Source organism: Chiloscyllium punctatum, chromosome 26 (genome assembly GCF_047496795.1).
Source record: "Chiloscyllium punctatum isolate Juve2018m chromosome 26, sChiPun1.3, whole genome shotgun sequence".
Taxonomy (NCBI): domain Eukaryota; kingdom Metazoa; phylum Chordata; class Chondrichthyes; order Orectolobiformes; family Hemiscylliidae; genus Chiloscyllium; species Chiloscyllium punctatum.
Window position 1 is genome coordinate 57,614,401 of NC_092764.1, and position 22,107 is coordinate 57,636,507.

General features: G+C 39.4%; 1 protein-coding gene across 2 annotated transcripts in view; it reads right to left on the reverse strand.

Moving 5' to 3' along the window:
* Positions 1-352: 352 nt before the first annotated feature.
* slc9a5 (solute carrier family 9 member A5) overlaps positions 353-22,107 on the reverse strand; it is a 279,958-nt gene continuing 258,203 nt past the window's right edge. The window contains exons 13-17 of one of the 2 annotated variants that reach the window (XM_072547485.1): positions 21,514-21,690; positions 17,529-17,601; positions 13,965-14,102; positions 12,003-12,204; positions 3,972-4,130 (exon numbers count right to left, since the gene is read on the reverse strand). In XM_072547485.1, coding sequence (XP_072403586.1) covers positions 4,127-4,130; positions 12,003-12,204; positions 13,965-14,102; positions 17,529-17,601; positions 21,514-21,690 — 594 coding nt within the window. In that variant the 3' untranslated portion in view covers positions 3,972-4,126. Of the gene's footprint in view, positions 4,131-12,002; positions 12,205-13,964; positions 14,103-17,528; positions 17,602-21,513; positions 21,691-22,107 lie in introns of both variants that reach the window. The other variant, XM_072547483.1, reaches the window with a different exon arrangement.

Sequence of the window (22,107 nt, forward strand, 5' to 3'; positions counted from 1 at the left end):
GGTCAGTGTAATGTTGTGACATGACACTGCTAATTGAATAGATTATGTTGCAGATGCTTCTCATTTTCTGCTGACTGTAATACAAATGATAGTTTCCATTCAGGTGCAAAAGCACAAAATAAAGCTACATTAGCACCACAAATAACATAAAACAAAAATAAGACTGTTTTATATGCTGCTGTCACTGATGGAGTAGTGCAGATCCGGACAAGCAAAACAGGCACTATCTACTATTTTGTGAAATTGCCTATCAGTACAGAAGCTGTCAAATTGCTCTCTGGCCTCCTGAGTTTCTGCATTGCAGCTTAACGCAAGTCTGAACATGAAACAAAACTTTGACCAGTGATCATATTTATTCTTTTTAAATCAAGTTAGTTTATTTTTCATAAGATGTAACAAAATAGTGACACATTAGCAGTCTAAGCAAATAAATAAACCAGTTTTACCAATAATCAAGCAAAGGGAGATACTTGAAAATAGGTTTTTTGAGAAGAAAGTTTAACCAAGCAGTTTTTTTTATATAGAAATCAATAAAAGTAAGTTAAATTGTCACAACTGTGTTAGCTATCCATGTACACTATTTGTACCAGATTTTGCTTTTGGGTGCAAGTCGATATATAAAATTTCTCTTTTACGTGCATGTGGGAAGTAGAATTGACATTCTTGTGTAGATTCCATATATAAAATTCTGAGGCATTCTAATCTCTTATTTTCACATATTAGTTATTGCTTGGAAGGATCTTTTATAAAATTGTTACAAATTCTAATCCTTTGATATAATTGGAAGAAGACTTCATGTCAAGAAGTTGGGAAATTTAATAAAGGAATCAAGTTTCTGTTGTTCCAAATATGCTTATTTCCATGGAGACACACCATTTTGAAATATCTGAAGGAATGAATTGTTCTTAGTGTAAGACATATTTTGACTACCATGTTACATTTTGCACATCATATTAGACCATGAAATTACCTGCCCAATTTACAGAGTAAATAATTTAAAATTATCATCACTATTGCTGACTTAAAGCTTTACATTCAGAACATAAGCAAAACTTGATGACAATTCAATTAAATATTAATATTAATGATGTACAATTGTGGTTTTTATAAGTCTACTTAATTGTCCACCCTGAGTTTAAACTGTATTGTTATGTAATGACCTTATGATTAATAAAAATAATTTCATTACACCAATACAAAAATATCTTCATGCAATTCAAAATTTTCTAAGTAAATATAACTATAAGTATATATAACTGATAGTCTCATCTCCCCAATCCGATTCCTGCACAATGTAGCTGACGTTGCAAAATTGAAATATGTTGCATTTTGTAGTGGCTCCGACCCTCCAATTTGTTTTGGTTATTGGCACAGGAAACGCTTACTCAGACTGCTTGTTCTGTGGTACATTGGTGTTAAAGAATAACTTAAAGTAATGCAGTTCACTGCAAAATAAAAAGATATCCTGGAAAGTAAACTAATTGCTCACAGTAGCACAAGTGGAAAAATGTATTCAACTCAACTCCCATTGATTGAATAATTGAGACCCTGTTACATGAGCTACAATATAACATACGGAATGTAACACAATATAATACAACATAAAAAAGAAATGTGGTCATTTCTGGAACAAGATAAAGTGAGTGTTCTCAATTTTGCATGATTTTTTGGTTGGGTCCATTGACTAGCTTTCATGTAAACTGAGATTTAAAACCTTGTACATAATCTTTATTTTTACTTTAATTCTACGTCTAAGCTTCACAAAGAATGTCTTGTGATGTGATGGCTAATGTCTTTGAGCCAGCAGCTCCAGGTTAAGTTCCACTCCAGGCCAAAGAAGCGCAGTATATAATGTGGCCAAACAGGTTCTGGGTATCAACTTGTAAATCTTTCTCACGTATGCCCATGGTAGGCAATAAGAATGAGACTAATTATTGGCAGCCACGTGTTTAAAAAGAAATTGGAGCCTCTAACATGCCTATCTGTAGCTGTAGGCTTTTAGTGTGCTGGTGGGATGTGGCATTTGAAAATATGTTGTTATCCTGACCATTTCTGTGAGGTCACTGACTTTCTTAGTGGCATTGCATTCAGAGCTTCATGTCTTTAGCTGACATGTCACCTAATCCCACCACCCCTGATACGTTTATGAGGTATACTCCAGGTACCCTATAGATAAGGGACACTTCTCCCACTCTCTTTTGGACCAAAGTTTTACAGTGTAGTGTTAGAACATTTTAAGAACTTTTCTGTAAAAATATGCCATTCATATGACCTTCTCACATCAAACTCACTTTAAATGTTTATTCTAGCACATACTTCAATCAAAATGCCTCTCCTCTTTATGAGGTGCAGGTTGGTTTGAATCTGAGAGAGATTTTCACAATTTTGCATGCCCTGCCTTTGGTGCCCAGCTGCTCCACTATGTGTGTGGTGCTGACTGCACACCACAATCACTTAAATAAACTGGAATTGGAAGCAATGAGTGTAGGTTAATTGCGCTTTGTGACTCCTGTCTTCAGAGGAAATGGAATTTTGTAATCTTAAAGTTGTGTGTGGGACTCTGTTTGATTATAAACACGTCTTAAAATATAGCAGGGCATTTTTGTAGTAATGCTTCATGAACTCCTTTCAAATTGCCCATTGCAAAAATCCATCTAATACAATGGGGGAAGGACAACTAACTTTCTGTTACAGTATTCCTTTTTATTTTTATAGAAATGCTTCCCTCAAAAAATGATTTTACATGTTAGTCATTTTTGGGTGGCACATCTAAATTGGTGAGCTAACACCCCCAGATAGTTACAGAAAATGCACGAAAAACTCAGCAGGTCTTCCAGTGCTTCAGTCTTCCAATTCTGACGTAAAAGTCATAGGACTCGAAATGTTAACTGTTTCTGTCTCCACAGATTTAGAGATGCCGGTGTTGGAGTGGGGTGTACAAAGTTTAAAATCACACAACACTAGGTTATAGTCCAACAGGTTTAATTGAAAGCACTAGCTTTTGGAATGCTGCTCCTTCATCAGGTTGGTGGCGCTCTGAAAGCTAGTGCTTCCAATTAAACCTTTTGGACTATAACCTGGTGTTGTGTGATTTTTAAGTCTGTCTCCACAGATGCTTCCAATCATACTGAATTCCGCCAGCACTTCCTGTTTTTATTTCAGATTTCCAGCATCTACAGTACTTTTCCTTCTTATACTCATTAAGTGGTTAGTCACTGTTTTTCTTGCTTACTCCACCCTGTCACTGTCTTTTTATCTGACAATTCATGTTCTTGGCTGCCCACATTAAGAATGCTTTGGAAACAAATTCAATTCAGGGCAACCCCACCAAGGAATTCCCAACATTTCAACTTGAGCAGTGATTATATCGAACATTTTAATTTACAGTACTTAGTAATGTTGGAAACAATGTGAATCACACAAGTAGAACAGAATACTGTACACATTTCTTTGCTAAACATAACCAATTACAATTTTCTAGAAAGTACTATATAATTAAGATTTTCTGACATTTTCATAATGTAAAATCAAGTGACTTACAAAACTATTATATCATTGGCTCTTAATTCATGTTTTTTAAATTAACTAAAATTAGAGGTTTGTCTGTACATTACCAGACTTCTCAGATTGTTTCATATTACATTGTGTTGAGGCAACCAAAGATCTCAGAGCTGAGACATAAGATGGTCTGTGAAATGGTGCTGGCCACCTGGTACTCACTAAGCCAGCAGCTGGGACATGTCTGCTATCGCCTTCAGCAGACATAAGGGGCTGCAGCTCCTGCTGCCGAATTGACTCCATGGTGTCCTCATCAGTGCTTTTGTCAGCAGCTGTACAAGCTTCAGGAAACTGGAAATGGATGGGATGCCGTGGCACTAGCAGGACAGCCGATGTGCATTCCTCCAGCATAAAGTTTGAGGTCTTTGGCACTGCATCGGATACAGTTGGTGAGACCAAGCTGTCCATACTTTGTTTCCAAGCATACTGCAAATCAATCGGCACAATCTTGTTGGTTTCTGAAGACACGCAGGCTGTAAGCTCACCCTGATTACCTTTCCAGGGAAGCTCTTTTTCAGCAGTAGTAGGAGATGGTGGGAATATGCTTGGGCTTTGAGGGTATTCCACATTACCTGTAGGTATAAAATTTTAAAAAATACATACTGAGACACTAAAAATAGTTCTGATTGGCATTATTAAAAATGTATTTTTACTATAGAGATTTTTTGTTAAAATAAATAAAGTGCTATTGACAGTAAAACCAGTGAAGATTTATTGTAAATACATTAATCAAATAAAGAGTTTTAGAATGAAAGTGAACTTGGGAAAAACAAATATTTAACAAGCAAGAGACTCCAGACAGATCAATGCTGATGTAAGATAATAGAAAAGAATAAAACATTTGGGTTCTCAGCAATATTAAAGAGTTTCAAAAATGTGAATAAGTTCAAACAATGTAAACTGAAAATTTCATATTCCAGCAACTACATTAATGACAAAATAACAATGGATTTGATATGCACGTTGTCATTATTGTGTCAACTCTTCAGCAATCCCCTGTCAACTTATGTCCAATTTGGGCTAATCTCACAGATAACAGTAACTTGAGTCAGTTTGATTTTGAAGCATGTTGTCTTTGCACATTTATTATCACATTAACTGCACAAAGCCAACATTTAATCCTTTTAATGTTAGGATTTATGTCACTATTGTGTAGTGCTCCTACATCTATATTCAAGTCCCATTCCAGGACTTTGCAACAAGGGAAGAAGCATTTATGACGTGACCAAGCAGTTGAATAATCAATCTGCTAACGTTTGCAACATTCCCATTTTGGGCAGTAAGAGAAGAGACTTCTGGTTGGCTATTATTGACAACACTACACTTGCTAGCATGGCAACCTATGGCAGAATTCCCTCATATAAAAAGTGAATGCTATGCTAGATGAACACAGCTGAAACAGACAAATACTGTCAACCAATGCTGACCAGAAAAGAATAGTGGAGTGTGGAATACATACCCGCAAGGGGCAAATTGTTGTCAGTGATTTTTAAAACATTTGTTTTCACTTTTACAATTCCTTTCTCTTTGTCTCTCTTTATTTCTCTTTATTTTTAATGTAATCTGACTGTAGTTCAACCTATTTGCTTTTTTGTCATTCCTTTATTTCTTTCTCATGATTGCATCTGGTTGGTTAAAGAGGTAAGACCATTGTTCCTGCGATTCACCAGTACCCTAGAGGTCCCAGATTTCTGTCATTGGTTTTTAACTTAAGAAATTTCCAAAACATTTTGTAATGGACAGTGAGGAAAATGTGACATGGGGCTCAAAATATTTTGTTTCAGCAAATCCTGGCCCATTGTTTGAGCAAGCACTTGCACTCTGAAGGAAGATTTACAAGAAGAACCTTGTAATTCTTATTGTATAGATGTAGAATTGCTAAAATTGGTATCTCCTATTTGAAATCGCGATTGACAGCCTTCTTGTCGACCATGCACATAGTTCTGTTCTCTGAGGAAATGTATTCATGTTGTGAGAAACCAACCAGCAACATTTGCTTTGGTGATATCATATGTAACAAATTAGAAACCCCTGTTATCTCTTCCAAATGCTGCCTCTGCCTCTACCCCATCCTCTCAAGACTTACACTAGCAGGCATACTTCTGGCATAACTTGCTCCCTGGCAAATGTTGCTTTATTATATTTATTATATTAAGAAATGGTAGATTCTGTATGCACATCTGGTTACTTCAAAAAATTCAATCAAGTTTGTCAGATATGACCTGCCCTTAAGAAAACTATGCTGACTGTTCTTGATCAATCCCTGCCTCTCCAAATGTAGATTAATTCTGTCCCTCAGAATTACTTCCAATAGTTCCCCCACCACTTAGGTCGGACTGACTGGCTTGTAATTTCATGCTCTATCCCTTGCTCTCTTTTTGAATAACTGTACCACACTGGTGATCCTCCAGTTGTACAGTCATAGAGATGTACAGCATGGTTCAACCCATCCATGCTGATCAGATATCCCAACCCAATCCATTCCCACCTGCTCGCACTTGGCCCATATCCTTCTAAACCCTTTTTTAAATGTTGCAATTGTACCAGCCTCCACCACTTCTTCTGGTAGCTCATTCCATACACGTATCACCCTCTGCGTTAAAAAGTTGCCCCTTAGGTCTCTTTCATATCTTTCTCCTCTCACCCTAAACCTATGCCCTCTAGTTCTGGACTCCCCAACCCCAGGGAAAAGACTTTGTCTGTTTATCCCATCTGTGCCTCTCATAATTTTGTAAACCTCTATAACCTCAACCTCCGATGCTCCAGGGAAAACAGCCCCAGCCTGTTCAGCCTCTCCCTATAGCTCAAATCGTCCAACCCTGGCAACATCCTTGTAAATCTTTTCTGAACCTTTTCAAGTTTCACAACATCTTTCCAATAGAAAGGAGACCAGAATTGCATGCGATATTCCGACAGTGGTCTAATCAATGTTCTGCACAGCCACAACATGACCTCCCAACTCCTGTACTGATAAAGGAAAGCATACCAAATGCCTTCACTATCTACCTGTGACTCCACTTTCAAGGAGCTATGAACCTGCACCCCAAGGTCTCTTTGTTCAACAACACTCCCCAGGATCTTACCATTAAGTGTATAAGTCCTGCTAAGATTTGCCTTCGCAAAATGCAGCACCTTGCATTTATCTGAATTAAACACCATCTGCCACTTCTCAGCCCATTGGCCCATCTGATCAAGATCCTATTGTAATCTGAGGTAACCTTCTTCACTGTCCACTACACTTCCAATTTTGGTGTCATCTGCAAATTTACTAACTATTCCTCTTATTCTCACATCCAAATCATTTATATAAATGATGAAAAGTAGTGGATCCAGCACCGATCCTTGTGGCACTCCACTGGTCACAGGCCTCCAGTCTGAAAAACAACCCTCCACCACCAACCTCTGTCTTCTCCTCTGGCACTTTTTCTGCGGCCAGAGAGGCATTGAAAATTATTGCCAATACCTCTACTACTTCTTCCTTTGCCTCACTTAACAGCCCTCTCCTGCGGTACAACAAATCTCCCTGGAAGGATATTTATCCTGGTCCCAATCAGGTGTAAACTGCCCAGCATGTGCAGATCCCACCTTCCCCAAAATGAGGCCAATGCCTAGAATTCCGATGCCCATCTTACTACATCAACTTCTCCTATTCCTAAATGTGCTAGCACGTGGGATTTTGAATAATGTTGAGGCTACTGCTTTAAAGTTCCTGCCTTTAAATCTCCTACTCAACTCTGTCAAATCTGCTTTCAGGATCTTGTTCCCAAGTCTACCCAAGTCATCAGTACTAGCATTGACCATGATCACTGTTTCCCAGATGAATGTGCCTTGGGCAAATATTTTACATTGGCCCAAGGTAGCAATACACCATCCTGCAGTCACATCAGCAATGACAAGAATGCATGTCTGATCCCCTGATTGTGGAAGCCCGTATCACAATTACTTGCTTTCTGTAGATTTGTTCATCTGCGATATATGGTGTGTTCATGACTTAACATGTACTGTAGCATATACACTTGGTTGAGCTGACCCACCATCATGTAACTTTAAAAGCTACTGATTACAATTAGTATAGTAGAACACACGCCAGTTCTCACCAATAAGTGACTTCCCCGAACCAAAGTAGGGCCCAACTTCCGGAGGCTGAGTACATTAGATTCCCTATAGTATGGAAACAGGCCCTTTGAGCCAACAAGTCGACACTGACCCTCCAAAGAGTAACCCACCTAGACCCATTCCCCTACCTTATATTTACCCCTGACTAATGCACCTAACGTTATGGGCAGTTTGGCAGAGCCAATTCACCGAACCTGCACATCTTTGGACTGTGGGAGGAAACCCACACAGACTTAGGAGAATTTGCAAACTCCACACAGACAGTTGCCTGAGGAAGGAATCAAACCCGGGTCCCTGGCGCCGTGAGGCAGCATTGCGAAACACTGAGCCACCGTGCTGCCTGGATGGCAGAAAGGTAGAAGAAAAGAAAACATCATGCCCCTTGTATTGAATTTTCTCTAACTTACCAAATTAACACTTTACACTCACAACAGCATTCAGTGCAGACAAGATTTGGAGATGCCGGTGTTGGACTGGGGTGTACAAAGTTAAAAATCACACAACACCAGGTTATAGTCCAACAGATTTAATTGGAAGCACACTTGCTTTCAGAGGTGGTTGTCAGTGCAGACGACAGCTTTGAGGGAAGCCTCTAAGATTTGTGAAAATAACTGACAAGCTTTAAAAATTGGATTATGCAAGTTATAAATTAATTAGTTATAACATCTCTTAGAGCTTTTATACTTCTGAAGTAAGACTGCAATGGTACTTCTTTTAACTTCAAATGTAATATCTAGTTATTGCTAAATTAAAGAAATAACTAGACATTAGATAACAATTACCCATTAAGTCTATCACACTCGCCAACTCCCAGTATAGACAAGGCACCTCTAGTTCATTGTAAACTTTCCTTTTAATTTAACAAATTATGTATTAATTTTGAATAAAATTACTGGAAAAAGAATGATATTTGCATTTGTTTGCATGCATTAGACAGTCACTTTATTAACAGTCAAACTATCCCAAACTTCCCTTTATCACAGAGGCTCACTCTCTCTCTATCCTTCCTTCCCAATTCACTGAGACTGGGGCTATCCTCAACTACTTTCTGAAGCCCCTAACCCAGCTGATCTCTTTGAACTGTTTTGTACTACTGGCCTCTTTTGCAGCTCATAGCTGATCATTCAATGTATGCTGCAGATGGGAATTCCTGTTTGAACACAATACTGAGAGTTATAGAATCATGGAGATATACAGTATGGAAACAGACCCTTCGGTCCAACTCATCCATTCTCACCTGAAATCCCAGAACAATGAAACAGGTTTAGATCTGAACAGTCTCTGTGACCCAGCAGCATCCAAACCAACCTAGGAAACCATCAAACGGTGACCAAAAGCTTTGAAAAGCTTTTAATTCAAAAAATTATCATAGTAGCTAAGTAGCTAGTGAACCATATTTTGCCAGCACTGTGGCATCAGACTTGAAGACTTCAAATGGCAGCATTATGAATACCTTGACCAAACAGTGTGAGCATGGCAGTCAGGGGTAGGGATAAACCTGCAACACATCAGAGGCTTCAATGCCAACTCAAAAGCAGCAGGTGTGAGAAGTCCAGGAATTTGAGGAATCGACTTAGCCTGGGCTGCATTCACTAAGTATTAGGGGCATCCATTTCTAAGGAGGACCAGAGATAAAGACAACTGCGCCCAAAGACAGTAAGATTAGAGCAGTCTGAGAACCAACAGAAGTTTCAATTTCTCGGAGGAATGCTTCTTAGACAGCACATTCCAAGAGACTTGGAAGGATGTTTCCTAAGCAATGTATGGTGAGCTAATCTTGGTAGAAAACATACGCGCATTTACCCTATTGCAACACTGCTGCCAGGTGGCAGCAGTGGTCCCATCATTACTGACCTCCTCTGTGTACTCTGTCCATTTTTGCTGGAATTCTAAAGGCCCATCTCTCCTTCCATTTCTGGGAAGAGGATCTTTTCCATTGTCACTAAAGGAGAACCTGCAGGAAGGCATCACTGAATGCAGGGTCACCTGGGGTCTTCCCCCACTCATTCCCTGTGCAGTACTTCCTCAGGGCTTCATTGTAGGTAAAGGGATTGCCAGCATGCTGGCAACCCTATAAATATGTCAGCAGTGTGGTCTTACCCTTTTCAGTTCATATTGCCACACTTTGTCTTCATCTTTCTCTTCAGTCATGCAGACATTTTCACCCCTTACCCAACCCTTCCTTCGCAGTTCATAGTGACATATTCAACATTTCTTTCCTTCCCCTGGTTCTCAGAACCATTGCCCATTTAGGTTCCTTTCCCACCTCCTCAAACCTGGGTTGATGCTGGTATCTGTTACACACCCTTTCATAGTTCACCCTCTCATTTCCAACTGGCATAATTCTTTGCTCTCACACTTTTGCCTACATCTGTTCTCAAAATTGTCACAAGAATCCCTGTTCACAGCAATATTTCATAAGACATAGGAGCAGAAATAATGCTGTTCAGTCCATCAAGTCTGCTCTGCCATTCAGTCATGGCTGATAAGTTTCTCAATCCCATTCTCCCGATTTCTTCCCATAACCTTTGATCCCTATCTATCTCAGTCTTAAACATGCCCAAATGACCTGACCTCCACAGCCTTCTGTGGCAATGAATTCCATAGATTCGCCACTCTCTGGCTGAAGAAGTTTCTCCTTATCTCCATTCTCTTTACTATAAGGCTGTGCCCTTGGGTCCTAGTCTCTCCAAACAATCTTCCTAATATCTACTCTGTCCAGGCCATTCAGTATTCTGGATGATTCAATTAGATCCCTCTGCATCATTCTAAACTCCATCGCATATAGACCCAGGATCCTCAAACAATCTACATGTTAAGCTTTTCATTCCTGGGACCATTCTCATGAACCTCCTCTGAACATGCTCCAGGGCCAGTACATGATTCTTGAGATATCGGGCCCAAAACTGCACACAATACTCCAAGTGTGGATTAACCAGAGCCTTGTAAAGCCTCAGAAGTACATCCCTGCCTTTAAATATTCAAGTCCTCTCAAAATAAATGCCATCATTGTATTTGCCTTCCTAACCACTGACTCAAACTGCAAGTTTACTTTGACAGAATCCTGGACTAGAACTCCCAAGTCTCTTTGTACTTCAGACTTCCCCTGCCAATGGAAACATCTTCTCAATGTCCACTCTGTCTAGGCTATTCAGTAATGTGTAAAATCCCCCCCTCACCTTTCTAAACTCCTTTGAATATAGTCCCAGAGTCCTCAAATGTTCCTCATATGTTAAGCCTTTCATTCCTGGGATCATTCTCACGAACTTCCTCTGGGTCCACTCCAAAGCCCAGAGGTATCCTTCCTGAGGTATGGGACCCAAAATTGTTCACAATACTCTAAGCAGAGCCTTATAAAGCCTCAGTATATCCCTGCTTTTATATTCTAGTCATTTTGAGATGAATGACAACATTGCATTTGCCTTCCTAATTACTAACTCAACCTGCAAGTTGACCTGAAGAGAAACCTGAACTAGGTCTCCCAAGTCCCTTTGCACTTCAAATTTCTGAATTTTCTCCCCATTTAGAAAATAGTCCATGCCTCTATTTTACCGACCAAAGCACATGATCTCATACTTTCCCACGTTGTACTCCATCTGCCACTTCTTTGCCCACTCTCTTAACCTACTTCAAGGAAGCAGTAGTTTGAAGTGGAAACATTTTCACTGCCTCAAAGGTGTTTGCTAATGTGTGCACTCGTAAGTCTAGTTTCACCTCCCACATTAAGATGATTGCATAAAACAACCTTTTTACTTTAACATTGTAACTTCATACTGTATTTCAGTTATACTGTGATTAGTTTGTACTCGTGATGGCCTGCTGCAGATGATATTCAGGTGCTGCACTAGAGGCTAACATCCAAAATATATTGCTGCTTTTGGACACCCAAAAACAGTTTGCATGAGTCCAAATGTGGTTGTGTAACTTTCTCTTCATCTATTATTAAGTCTCATTGTGTATTTAAAATGCAGCTTTTTTAAGGAGCACAATGCAAAACTGAATACATACTTTCCACCAGACCTATGTTTCAACTGCCAAAGGTCCAGAAAAGTATTTTCATGTTATCTTTTCAGGTTATCTTTTCATGCAATACCCTGATTCAAAAAATTGTTGCAGCAATTGGAAATTAAATAATAAAATATTCTACTTTTTGAATTGGTATTAGCATTGAGTGATACATGAAATGTCTTGAAATGTAGCATATTTTTGCTGCTCCACAAAGATGGTTGAGGAAGAAAAGCAGAAGAAGCTCCAGATTGAAGAAAAGGAAGGAGGTGAAGATAGTTGAGTCTTAGCAGGGGAAAATAATTGATAATCGCATTATTTACTGTTGATCTGCTTCCTGTTGCTCTTTTGCTTCAGTAGACAATTGTGAATCTGTTGAATTAGTTCTTATCTTGTGAAGATGAATAAGGCCGGGTCGCACTAGTTGAGCACTCTGTGATAGGATGGGTTCATCATTCTGAAATTTCCAAGGGGGTTCCTTCTTGAAAACCTCCGATTCAGTGCCATCACTGGTGTGGCTAGTGACTGAAACAAGACTGAATTATCCTCAAAAGAGTTTCACAACACCAGAAAAAAAGAGGGACATGCAAAATGTGAGATCACTTATTTCTCAGTTTAAAATAAAACAAACATTGAAAGGTTAATTGCCAGTAGTGATTATACAGAGGTGCAGAGCATTGAGCGACTGTTAATGTAGATTCATGCTGTGGAGGAGCCGCTATTGGACTGGGGTGGACAAAGTTAGAAATCACACAATATCAGGTTAACGTCCAACAGGTTTATTTGGAAGCACAACCATCTGATGAAGGAGTAGCATTCCAAAAGCTAGTGCTTCCACATAAACCTGTTGGACTATAACCTGGTGTTGTCTGATTTCTAACAATGTTGATTTAAATACTGGGTAATTGTATTGTTTCTGCTGTTAGTTGCAGAGGCAACCAAAGATAGAATTCAAATACAAGGTTGGCATCACCTTTCACTAGACTTCCTGTAAACCCACTGTCCAGTTTTGTTTAGACCTGGTAAATACAAGAATTGGAAAGATTTTGAAAAAGTAGTCTGCTGCTGCTTTCAACTGTTGGAAAATCTGGCTACTGCCAGCAATAGCGCTGTATTTAGTTACTACCACTGGGAAAACAGAGCTAACGAGGAAATAATCAAATATGAGGAACATCTACTGTATTGATTCGAAGTAGTATTTATGGACCATGTGGTTCAACTTCAAACATGAAGATAATGGGATGGTAAGAGATAATTGACAAATCAAAAATTGAAAAACAACTTACATTTTTGGGAATGGAATTTAGGAGAAAGTGCAACTGTCACTTTTTTTTACATTTTAATGGTTATTCTGAAATAGATTTTGTTTTTATTTTCTGTTCACAGGATGCAACAAAATCTTGTATATTTATTTTGAACTATCCAGTGCAGTTTGAAATAGCCGCCATCCCCCCATTCCGGGGGAAAATTAGAACATTTTAAGAATGGCAACAAATCCTTGCAGACATATGAATAGGACATATGAATAGAGACCTTCATTGGTTCTCTCATTAGTGTTTTCAGTTATTGATGTAGTAACCATATTCTTGGAGACAACCTGAATGCTTAACATGGGTGCATAAGATAAATCTCCCTAATCCTTATTTTGGGCAAATTTGGCTCTTTAATTCATTTGTACCAGAAATTATATTTGCTAATAACAAGACTTTTTACATTACATTCCCAAAATGGATAAAACAGTTGCAGAGTAAAGGGTATTACAGTTATGTAACATGGGGAATAAAACAAAGGGAATGTGCTTCCATACTGCCCAAGCATGGACTGCCACATTTGCATAGTAATGAATATGAATGCTATGACTTTGACAGGTAGGTCATGTTTAAATTGGGCTTCCATTGTTAACCTAGGAACATGATTCAAAATTCACTATTTTTATAGGGATCTGACAGCCTGGCAATAAAATTAAGTCAGGAGCTGTTGTCTTCATACTATAATGCTAATTCTGGCATTTCTAAAGGCCATGCGGGAAAAGCTTGAGTAATCCCCTTGGCTCCTCAATGAAGCCTTCAGTTTCCCTTGATCTCAACTTCTTTCTTCCCCCATCTGCCACATTTGTCAACCTGCCCACCACCCTCATTCTAGTCTACATTGGTGAGCTCCCCTTCCTGTTTGTTTTGGCAGGAGTTCCACCTGAATATTTCAGCCATTTACAGCTTCCCTGATACTTTCTCTGTCTCCTGATCTGGGCCGATAGGTCCAATTTGCTTTGCAAATCCATTTTGTACCTGAAATTTTTCTTTCTTGTAAATTCTCATTCACTGTTCTTGCCATAAAAGTGATGCCTTCATCATCCTCCTGTTCTTTCATCTTTGTAAATTTATCCTTCTCTTCATCTTCCGAGTCGACTTCTACAAAAACTGGCACTAGGAACAATGGAAAGAAAGCTTTAGCAGCTCCAGTCACCTGTATTTTAGTATTAAATAAGGGAGAATCTATAATCCATCCATTCACATGCACACACAGCTGATTGAGGATGACACAATTTCAAGTAAACTTTGCAAATAATGGACCTTAACTACCACATGTTTCAGTAAAACATTACCTCACCTCTGTGCTACTGTTCAGACTCATGTCTGGTTGAGTGGGTAAATGTATCAGCTCTGCTAGAGTTAAGCCATAGGATTGGGAAGATGCTAGATGTGGCATGTTGGCTCAAACCTTCCAATTAACATAATAGCAGTTGCATCCACCACAGATCAGTCAGAGATTTGTGCACTTTCCCAGTTATGCTTAACTTTCTGATACAGACAACTCCCTCAGCACAGAAATCCATATAGACACCTTTGAGGAGAATCAGTGCAGGAAAACACTAGCCAACTACCTTATGGTAAGTTTAACTAACTGGTGTGAATATCAATGAGTAGGTGGCTGAAGTAAATAAATTAATTAACGATGGTTGAGGTGGGCAGGATGGGTAAAGTGGGGTAAGTGAGAAGCTAGGTGGTTTTCAGGTCTGATTCAGAGGGAGATTCAGGCTAGAGGCTAGTCAGATCACGGCAAGGTTGAGCTAGTCAGATGGTGGAAGTTAGTCAGATTGATTGGGGAGGGGTAGTCGGGGGGTCAAGGACTTGTCAACAAGACAATTTGGGGGATCAGTTGTGTAGTTATCCAGGAGTTAGAGTAGGATTTTTGTGTCTTACACTTCCTGGGTAGCTATGCAAATGAACAATGCAGAATTGCTGAAATCTCCAGCTAATTCACAATTGGGGGGCCCTCAGGATCAGAAGACTTGCCCTCAGAAGTTCAGACTTCTTGTTCAATTCCTACAGAGGTCAGCATGTTGGGTTCTAATGTATATCTTGAGTCATCTCAACACTGACAATCTGGAGATTGGAATATCTGGGCAATTGAGTTAACTGACCTCAGCAAGGAATGGTGAACTACAGAGAACCAGCACGGATTGCAGCCCTGACTGTGATACTGAACCCCAGGCTAGAAAACGAATTAGTGTGGATAGCAAATGAGGAAAGCATCAAGTTCATCATTGATCCTCATCCAGTTCAATTAGGAGTTGTTATATGTGTTCAGACATAAGGAATACCTTCTCAGCCAGCTTTTGAAATTGTAACCCTGTGCTTTACAGTGCCTGTTAGAGAAGAAAGATTTTTTGAAAAAAGAATAATATTCTTTCCTTTTGCTGATTTGAAGATGAAAGGAGAACTTGAAATGTGTAGCAATATTATATGCGTTTGCTTCAACCAGTTCTAATTCCTATTCTTGTGTTTAATGAACCCATTTTCCTGTTGCTTTTGGATCAACTCTGCTCTTCTTATACAGCCTTTTATTCACCTGCTGTGTCCTCATGCCATGTGTACTCCAGCCTTCCAGATCAGTTTGCTCTCTTTCCCTAATGCTACCTGTAGCGCTTTTCGTCATGTTGATTTTATTTTATAATAGAGGAATTTAGAACTTCAAATGTCAAAACTGCACTTTTTTCTGATAATCGACATGTTTATGTGTACAGCAATTGAATACTGCAACGAAACTGAAGAAGTCATACTTGTGAATCTTCATTCTATCATCTCCTAAAATCACCCTGTGCAACTTGATACTTTTTTTAACCATCTCTGTGCCTGAGGAATGCTGCCACACTAGCAATAGTTTGCATGATTGGCATTTATTACACCATATCCTCCAGCAAACTCAATTAACAATTGAATAGCTGTCACTGCAAATCCAAGTTGTCAAAATGTCATAGGTTTTATAAATGAAATAAAGAAGTGTTGCCTACTGGCAATAAATTTGTTCCTGGCAGTGACCTTTTTCTGGCAGGTGAATAAGTTTAGTTATATCCTGTCATTGCAATCCAAAATCAAAATGAAATACAGTGTGGCATGTCGAATATGTCAAAATAGACAGCATGGATTAAATTTGGTAAAATACAAATTTAGGACTATTAGAAGTTTATTCCACAAAGAGCTAATAACGTGGAATGAATAAGTGTTGGCAAAATTCTTGTTGTTACTTAATGAGCAACCTGATTGATAGTAAGATCCTTCTTCTTGAATCAACTGAATAGGAAGCATTCCTCGTCTAAAATGTATTTATAATGTGATATGAAAAGGTAAAAGTATTTTTTTAAACAAGCTTTATTTTTCCAACATCTTTGCACATATTTTGTCTGAAAGTAGACAACCAAATCTTAAGGAGCAAGCTTCTATCCCTTCTGCAGCTGGGTGATGGTCAGGTGACCTACACTGAGAAAATTGCACCAACAGCAATAACTGCCAGTTTCAAATCCCTTCTAGATATAACAGCCAGAGAATTACCTCCCGTTGTCCCTGAAAAAGAGAGACCTATCATTTTGTGGGCTTCAATTCTCTTCTGCCTGCCTCCTTCTGATATTCCAAATATATATATAGAGAAAGGTTCAATCTAAATATTTTTTAGAGAACAAAAAATGCTCACAGTGTGGTCTCCTCCACACTGGGGAGATGAAACGCAGACTGGGTGACCACTTTGCAGAACATCTACGTTCTGTCTACAAAAATGACCTATGCTTCCTACTGACTGCCACTTCAACACACCACTGTGCTCCCTGACCAGTGTCTCTGTCTCAGGCTTGTTACAGCGCTCTAGTGAAGGTCAGTGCAAGCTGAAAAAACAGCACCTCATCTTTGTTCTTTGTCTGCCCAATCGTTGTTTTCTCTCTCTCTGGGCTCCATCTCCAACTATTGTTTACTCCACCTGTCCCCTACTCCATCTTCAGCATATATTTCAACCCTTTCCTAGCTACAATGAGTTCTAGACCTGAAATGTTTACTATGTTTTGTCTCCACAGATGCTGCCAGACCTGCTGTTTTTTCAGCAATTTCTTTTTCAGTTTCAGGTTAGTGTGGAGTTCAACTGTCTTCTAGGTTTTCAGTTTGGATATAGTTGACTTGTCTAAATCCAATTAGTCTTCCATAATATATTTAAAAGGTTGCTACTAGAGAGACAGTCCTGGGCTTCTCTCCATGAATATTTTTTTAAATGGCATGTTGGGATAAATATTTTTAAGTTGAGCATATGTTTCCATGTTAAAAAAAACCCTGAGACATTCTTTCTGTTGGTTCCTAGCTGCAGCAGTATGTGTGGATGTATTGAACTATATCGGCCATCTGCCAATGTATCTGCTTCAGTTATATAAAGTGAATGAATGAAGCACTGATCTCCTGGTGAGCAGTTTAAGAAAAATGCTCCAATGTGCAATATCTTTACAGAATGCAGGAAATTGCACAGGAAAACCTGTCAGAAAGGAAAGATTGTACTTTAAACTTGTAATAGAATGAGATCAACTACACACCTACCTGTGTCATGCCAGCTGACATTTCGCCGTAATTTATCATTAGGTACTTGACCATTTATACCTTCAACATGTCTCTGTTAGAAATCACACAAAGGTCTACATTAGTTCAGCATTAAGGAGCAAAATAGCCATACCACAATAAAGTTTACTAACAAAATAATTGTGTGGAATTTTTCACAGTTGGAGGTGGGATGGTGACGTATTAGAACCTGCCACCTTGTCCCGTCCATCCTTTGGGTGGAAGGGCCCAAGCTCCACCTTCCTGCCCAGCCATCTATTGAAATTCTTAGATGGTCAGTTAAAGACAACACAAGGGCAAGGTTAAGACTGGACGTAATTCATTCAGCCCAAATGACTCTTCAACCAATGCAGACTGTGTGTTTGTGTGTGTGTGTGAGAGAGAGAGAGAGAGAGAGCGAGCATGCTTGGCTGTTTGTGTGAGAGTGTGTGGGAGAGAGAGGGAGAGGTTGTGTGAGTGCGAGTGTTTGTTTGTGTTTGTGTGTGAAAGAGTTTGTGTTAGATTGTGTGTGGATGTGTGTGAGAGAGAGAATCTGTGAGTTTTTTTATGTAAGTGTGTGTGTGTTCATGTGAGTGTTTGTGTGAGCATGAGTGTTTGTTTATTGTGTGAATATGTACGAGACTGTGGTGTGTATATATGTGAGTGAGAGAGACATTTTGTTAGCTTAAGTGTGTCGAATGGGTCTCTTAATTTGTACTAACCGATCCATGAACAAGAGCCTGGAGATATGGTAGGGGGCTTGACTGCTTACCTCTAACCAGCTGCTCTTGCTTTTGACACTACTTATGAGCTCCCCCACCAACCTATGAAACTGCCTCTCACCACAAACCCCCCTGTTCCCTGCTTGCTCCTCCATCCCAGGGTCTATATTAGAATAGCCCTGTCTTCCTTATTGCTGTCGAGTGCCAGAGCAGTATTAGGAAGATACCACACAAAAACCAAGAGCAGAATCTATTAATTTCTTTAAATCAGTATCTACGCTTGCTGGTCTGTTCTGAAATGGATTTCAAAGTAATATTTGATTACTTAGAGTGAAATATGGTTATATGATGTGGATTTAAGGGGTAACAGGAGAGGGGTAGGATGGCAGGATTGATAGGGTAATGCAGGAAGCCCTTATTGAAACCTATATCCTTTCTAGCTAGTGTTGAACACATCACTCACAAAATTGAAGAACACCTGACATATCAGGCACAAACTTCAGGAGACAGACTGAATGAAAGGATTACAATTCAAAATAAAATTGCCCAAATCATAACTAATTCCATGAGAAATAAAACTTTAGCACAGTTTTAACTGAATTAACACATTGAAAACTGACAAGATTGTATGCAATACTGGTTTTCTATCCTCACAATTTCACTCTCCAGGAAAGTCATAGTCATAGAGTTATACAGTGCGGAAACAGACCCTAAGGTCCAACTAATCTATGCAGACCATGTTCCTAAACTAAACTAGTCCCACCTGTCTGCGCTTGGCCAGTTTCCCTCCAAACCTTTCTTATTCATGTTCGTATTCATGTTTAAATGTTGTAATTATACCTGCATCCACCACTTCCTCTGGCAGTTCATTACACACACAAACTTCTCCCTTTAAAAAGAATTGCCCCTCATGTTCTTTTTAAATCTTTCTCCTCTTACCTTAAAAACATGCCCTCTAGTTTTGAACTCCCCCACCTATGGAAAAGGGCTTGACATTCACCTTATCTGTGCTCCTCATGATTTTATACACCTCAATAAGGTCACCCCTCAACCACTTACGCTCCAGTGAAAAAAAAACAGGCTTTCCAGTCTATTTTTATATCTCAAAAACCTCCACTCCGAGCAACATCCTGGTAAATCTTTTCTGAACCCTCTCCAATTTAATAATATCCTTCCTACAACAGGGCAATCCGATATCTTGATAAAGTTGACCTCAGTTTATAGAATTAAGTCATTTTCTCTCGGCTCCAGACTGACCTATTATGCAATCCCAGTATTTCCTATTTCCTGCGCCTATTTTCACAGCCTCAGCTCAGGGCCCTTGACTAAAAGTAGGCAGCATTAAAATGTTAATTAATTCCTGTGAGCACTGCCAAAAGCACCTAGTGATCTTGGAAACAAGGTTTGCCATTATTGGGATTGTAAGAAAACTTCATTCAATCAAAACTATGCATTCGAACAACAACTGATCAGACTTTTGCAGACTACAGATTAAAATTGGAGTCATTAATTTTCACAGTTGCTGATACACCACTGCAGCATGACAATGGCTTACTTGATAAATGTCATTGAAGGAAATGATTTAACATATTTGGAAAGGCAAGGACTGATTAGGAATAGTCAACGTGGCTTTGTGCGTGGGAAATCATGTCTCACAAACCTGATTGAGTTTTTTGAAGAAGTAACAAAGAGGATTGATGAGGGCAGAGCGGTAGACTTAAACTATATGGACTTCAGTAAGGCGTTCAATAAGGTTCCCCATGGGAGAATGGTTAGCAAGGTTAGATCTCATGGAATACAGGGAAAGCTAGCCATTTGGATACTCAAAGGTAGAAGACAGAGGATGGTGGTGGAGGGTTGTTTTTCAGATTGGAGGCCTGTGACCAGTGCCACAAGGATCGGTGGTGGGTCCACTACTTTTGGTCATTTATATAAACGATTTGGAACTGAGCATAAGAGGTATAGTTAATAAGTTTTGCAGATGACACCAAGATTGGAGGTGTAGTGGACAGCGAAGAAGGTTACCTCAGATTACAACAGGATCTTGATCAGATGGGCCAATGGGCTGAGGAGTGGCAGATGGTGTTTGATTTAGATAAATGCAAGGTGCTGCATTTTGGGAAAATAAATCTTAGCAGGACTTATACACTTAATGGTAAGGTCCTAGTGAGTGTTGCTGAACAAAGGGACTGTGGAGTGCAGGTTCATGGCTCCTTGAAAGTGGAGTTGCAGGTGGATAGGATAGTGAAGGCGGCGTTTGGTATGCTTTTCTTTATTGGTCAGAGTATTGAGTACAAAAGGTGGGAGGTCATGTTGCGGCTGTACAGGACATTGGTTAGGTCACTTTGGAATATTGTGTGCTATTCTGGTCTCCTTCCTATTTGAAGGATGTTGTGAAACTTGAAAGGGTTCAGAAAAGATTTACAAGGATTTTGCCAGGGTTGGAAGATTTGAGCTATAGGGAGAGGTTGAATAGGATAGGGCTGTTTTCCCTGGAGCGTCAGAGGCTGAGGGATGACCTTATAGAGGTTTATAAAATCATGAGAGACATGGATAGGGTAAATATACAAGGTCTTTTCCCTGGGGTGGGGGAGTCCAGAACTAGAGGGCATAGATTTAGGGTGAGAGGGGAAAGATATAAAAGAGACCTAAGGGGCAATGTTTTCAAGCAGAGAGTGGTGCGTTTGTGGAATGGGCTGTCAGAGGAAGTGGTGGAGGCGAGTACAATTGCAACATTTAAAAGGCATCTGGATGGGTATATGAATAAGAAGGGTTTGGAGGGATATGGGCCGGGTGCTGGCAGGTGGGACTAGATTAGGTTGGGATATCTGGTCGGCGTGGACGAGTTGAACCGAAAGGTCTTTATCAGTGCTGTACATCTCTATGACTCTATAATCAGCACTGGTTTTCATGTGACAGTTAGGGATAGAGTCTTTGATAATTTGGTTCTGAGAAAAACATTGCATGAGAAAATTATCCTGTATTAAAGTGAACCATTGCGAAATGCAGTATAAAAGAGGTTACACGTCTTTTACATTCTTCGAGATGGAGCATTACACTGTTCTGCATGTTTCAGCTTATCACTCATTAAATGAAAGAAAATATGCTCGAAGGGAGGGAAAATTACATAGTAAAACCCATTTTAATTTTCTTTCATGTGGATTATTTTTCCTGTAGCAACAACTGTGGAGAACTTTTTCTTTCCCTGAGAAAGTTTAGGGCTTTAAAATGTAATCCCAGGTATGTACAATTGAATGCAACCTTACCCTTTTCTGACATTTGTGCTCTTTCTTATGCCTGCATTTGTTCTTTGAAGAATATACATTATGTTTAGTGGATTTAAATGATTCGAGGCGACTTCTCATGTTTCTCTGGAAAACTTCCCTTTCTTGCCTTTCTTGTTCACCTTGAGTGATGAAGTGCCGGCTATAATTTCCCTGATACTGGAAAATCAAGGAGCCAACGTTAACGATAATAAAAACAAGCATACATTGAAGGTGCTAGGAATACAAAAGTCACTAATTGTCAAAGTGCATTAATAGTACAGAATCTCATTCTAAACTATCTATTAACTGATTTAGCACAAGCTATTTCTCTGATTTGTTCCTGGGTTCAAATGATTCATATTTGCTTTTTAAGTCTAAGCTTGAAAAAGAAGTGCACTGATATATGCTGTGGGCATCCACTTGACTGATTCCCAAAAGGTTGTTCTCAGTCCTGATTCATGGAGTAACTGAGGGAAGGAGGAAGTATTTCCCCATTGTTGGGAGATAGGAAGGCAGATTTTCTGGCCTTTTCTAAAAGGTTTGGTGAGTCTCAGCAGCAGGCTTTCAGTTACATGTGAATGGACGATTGTGTGG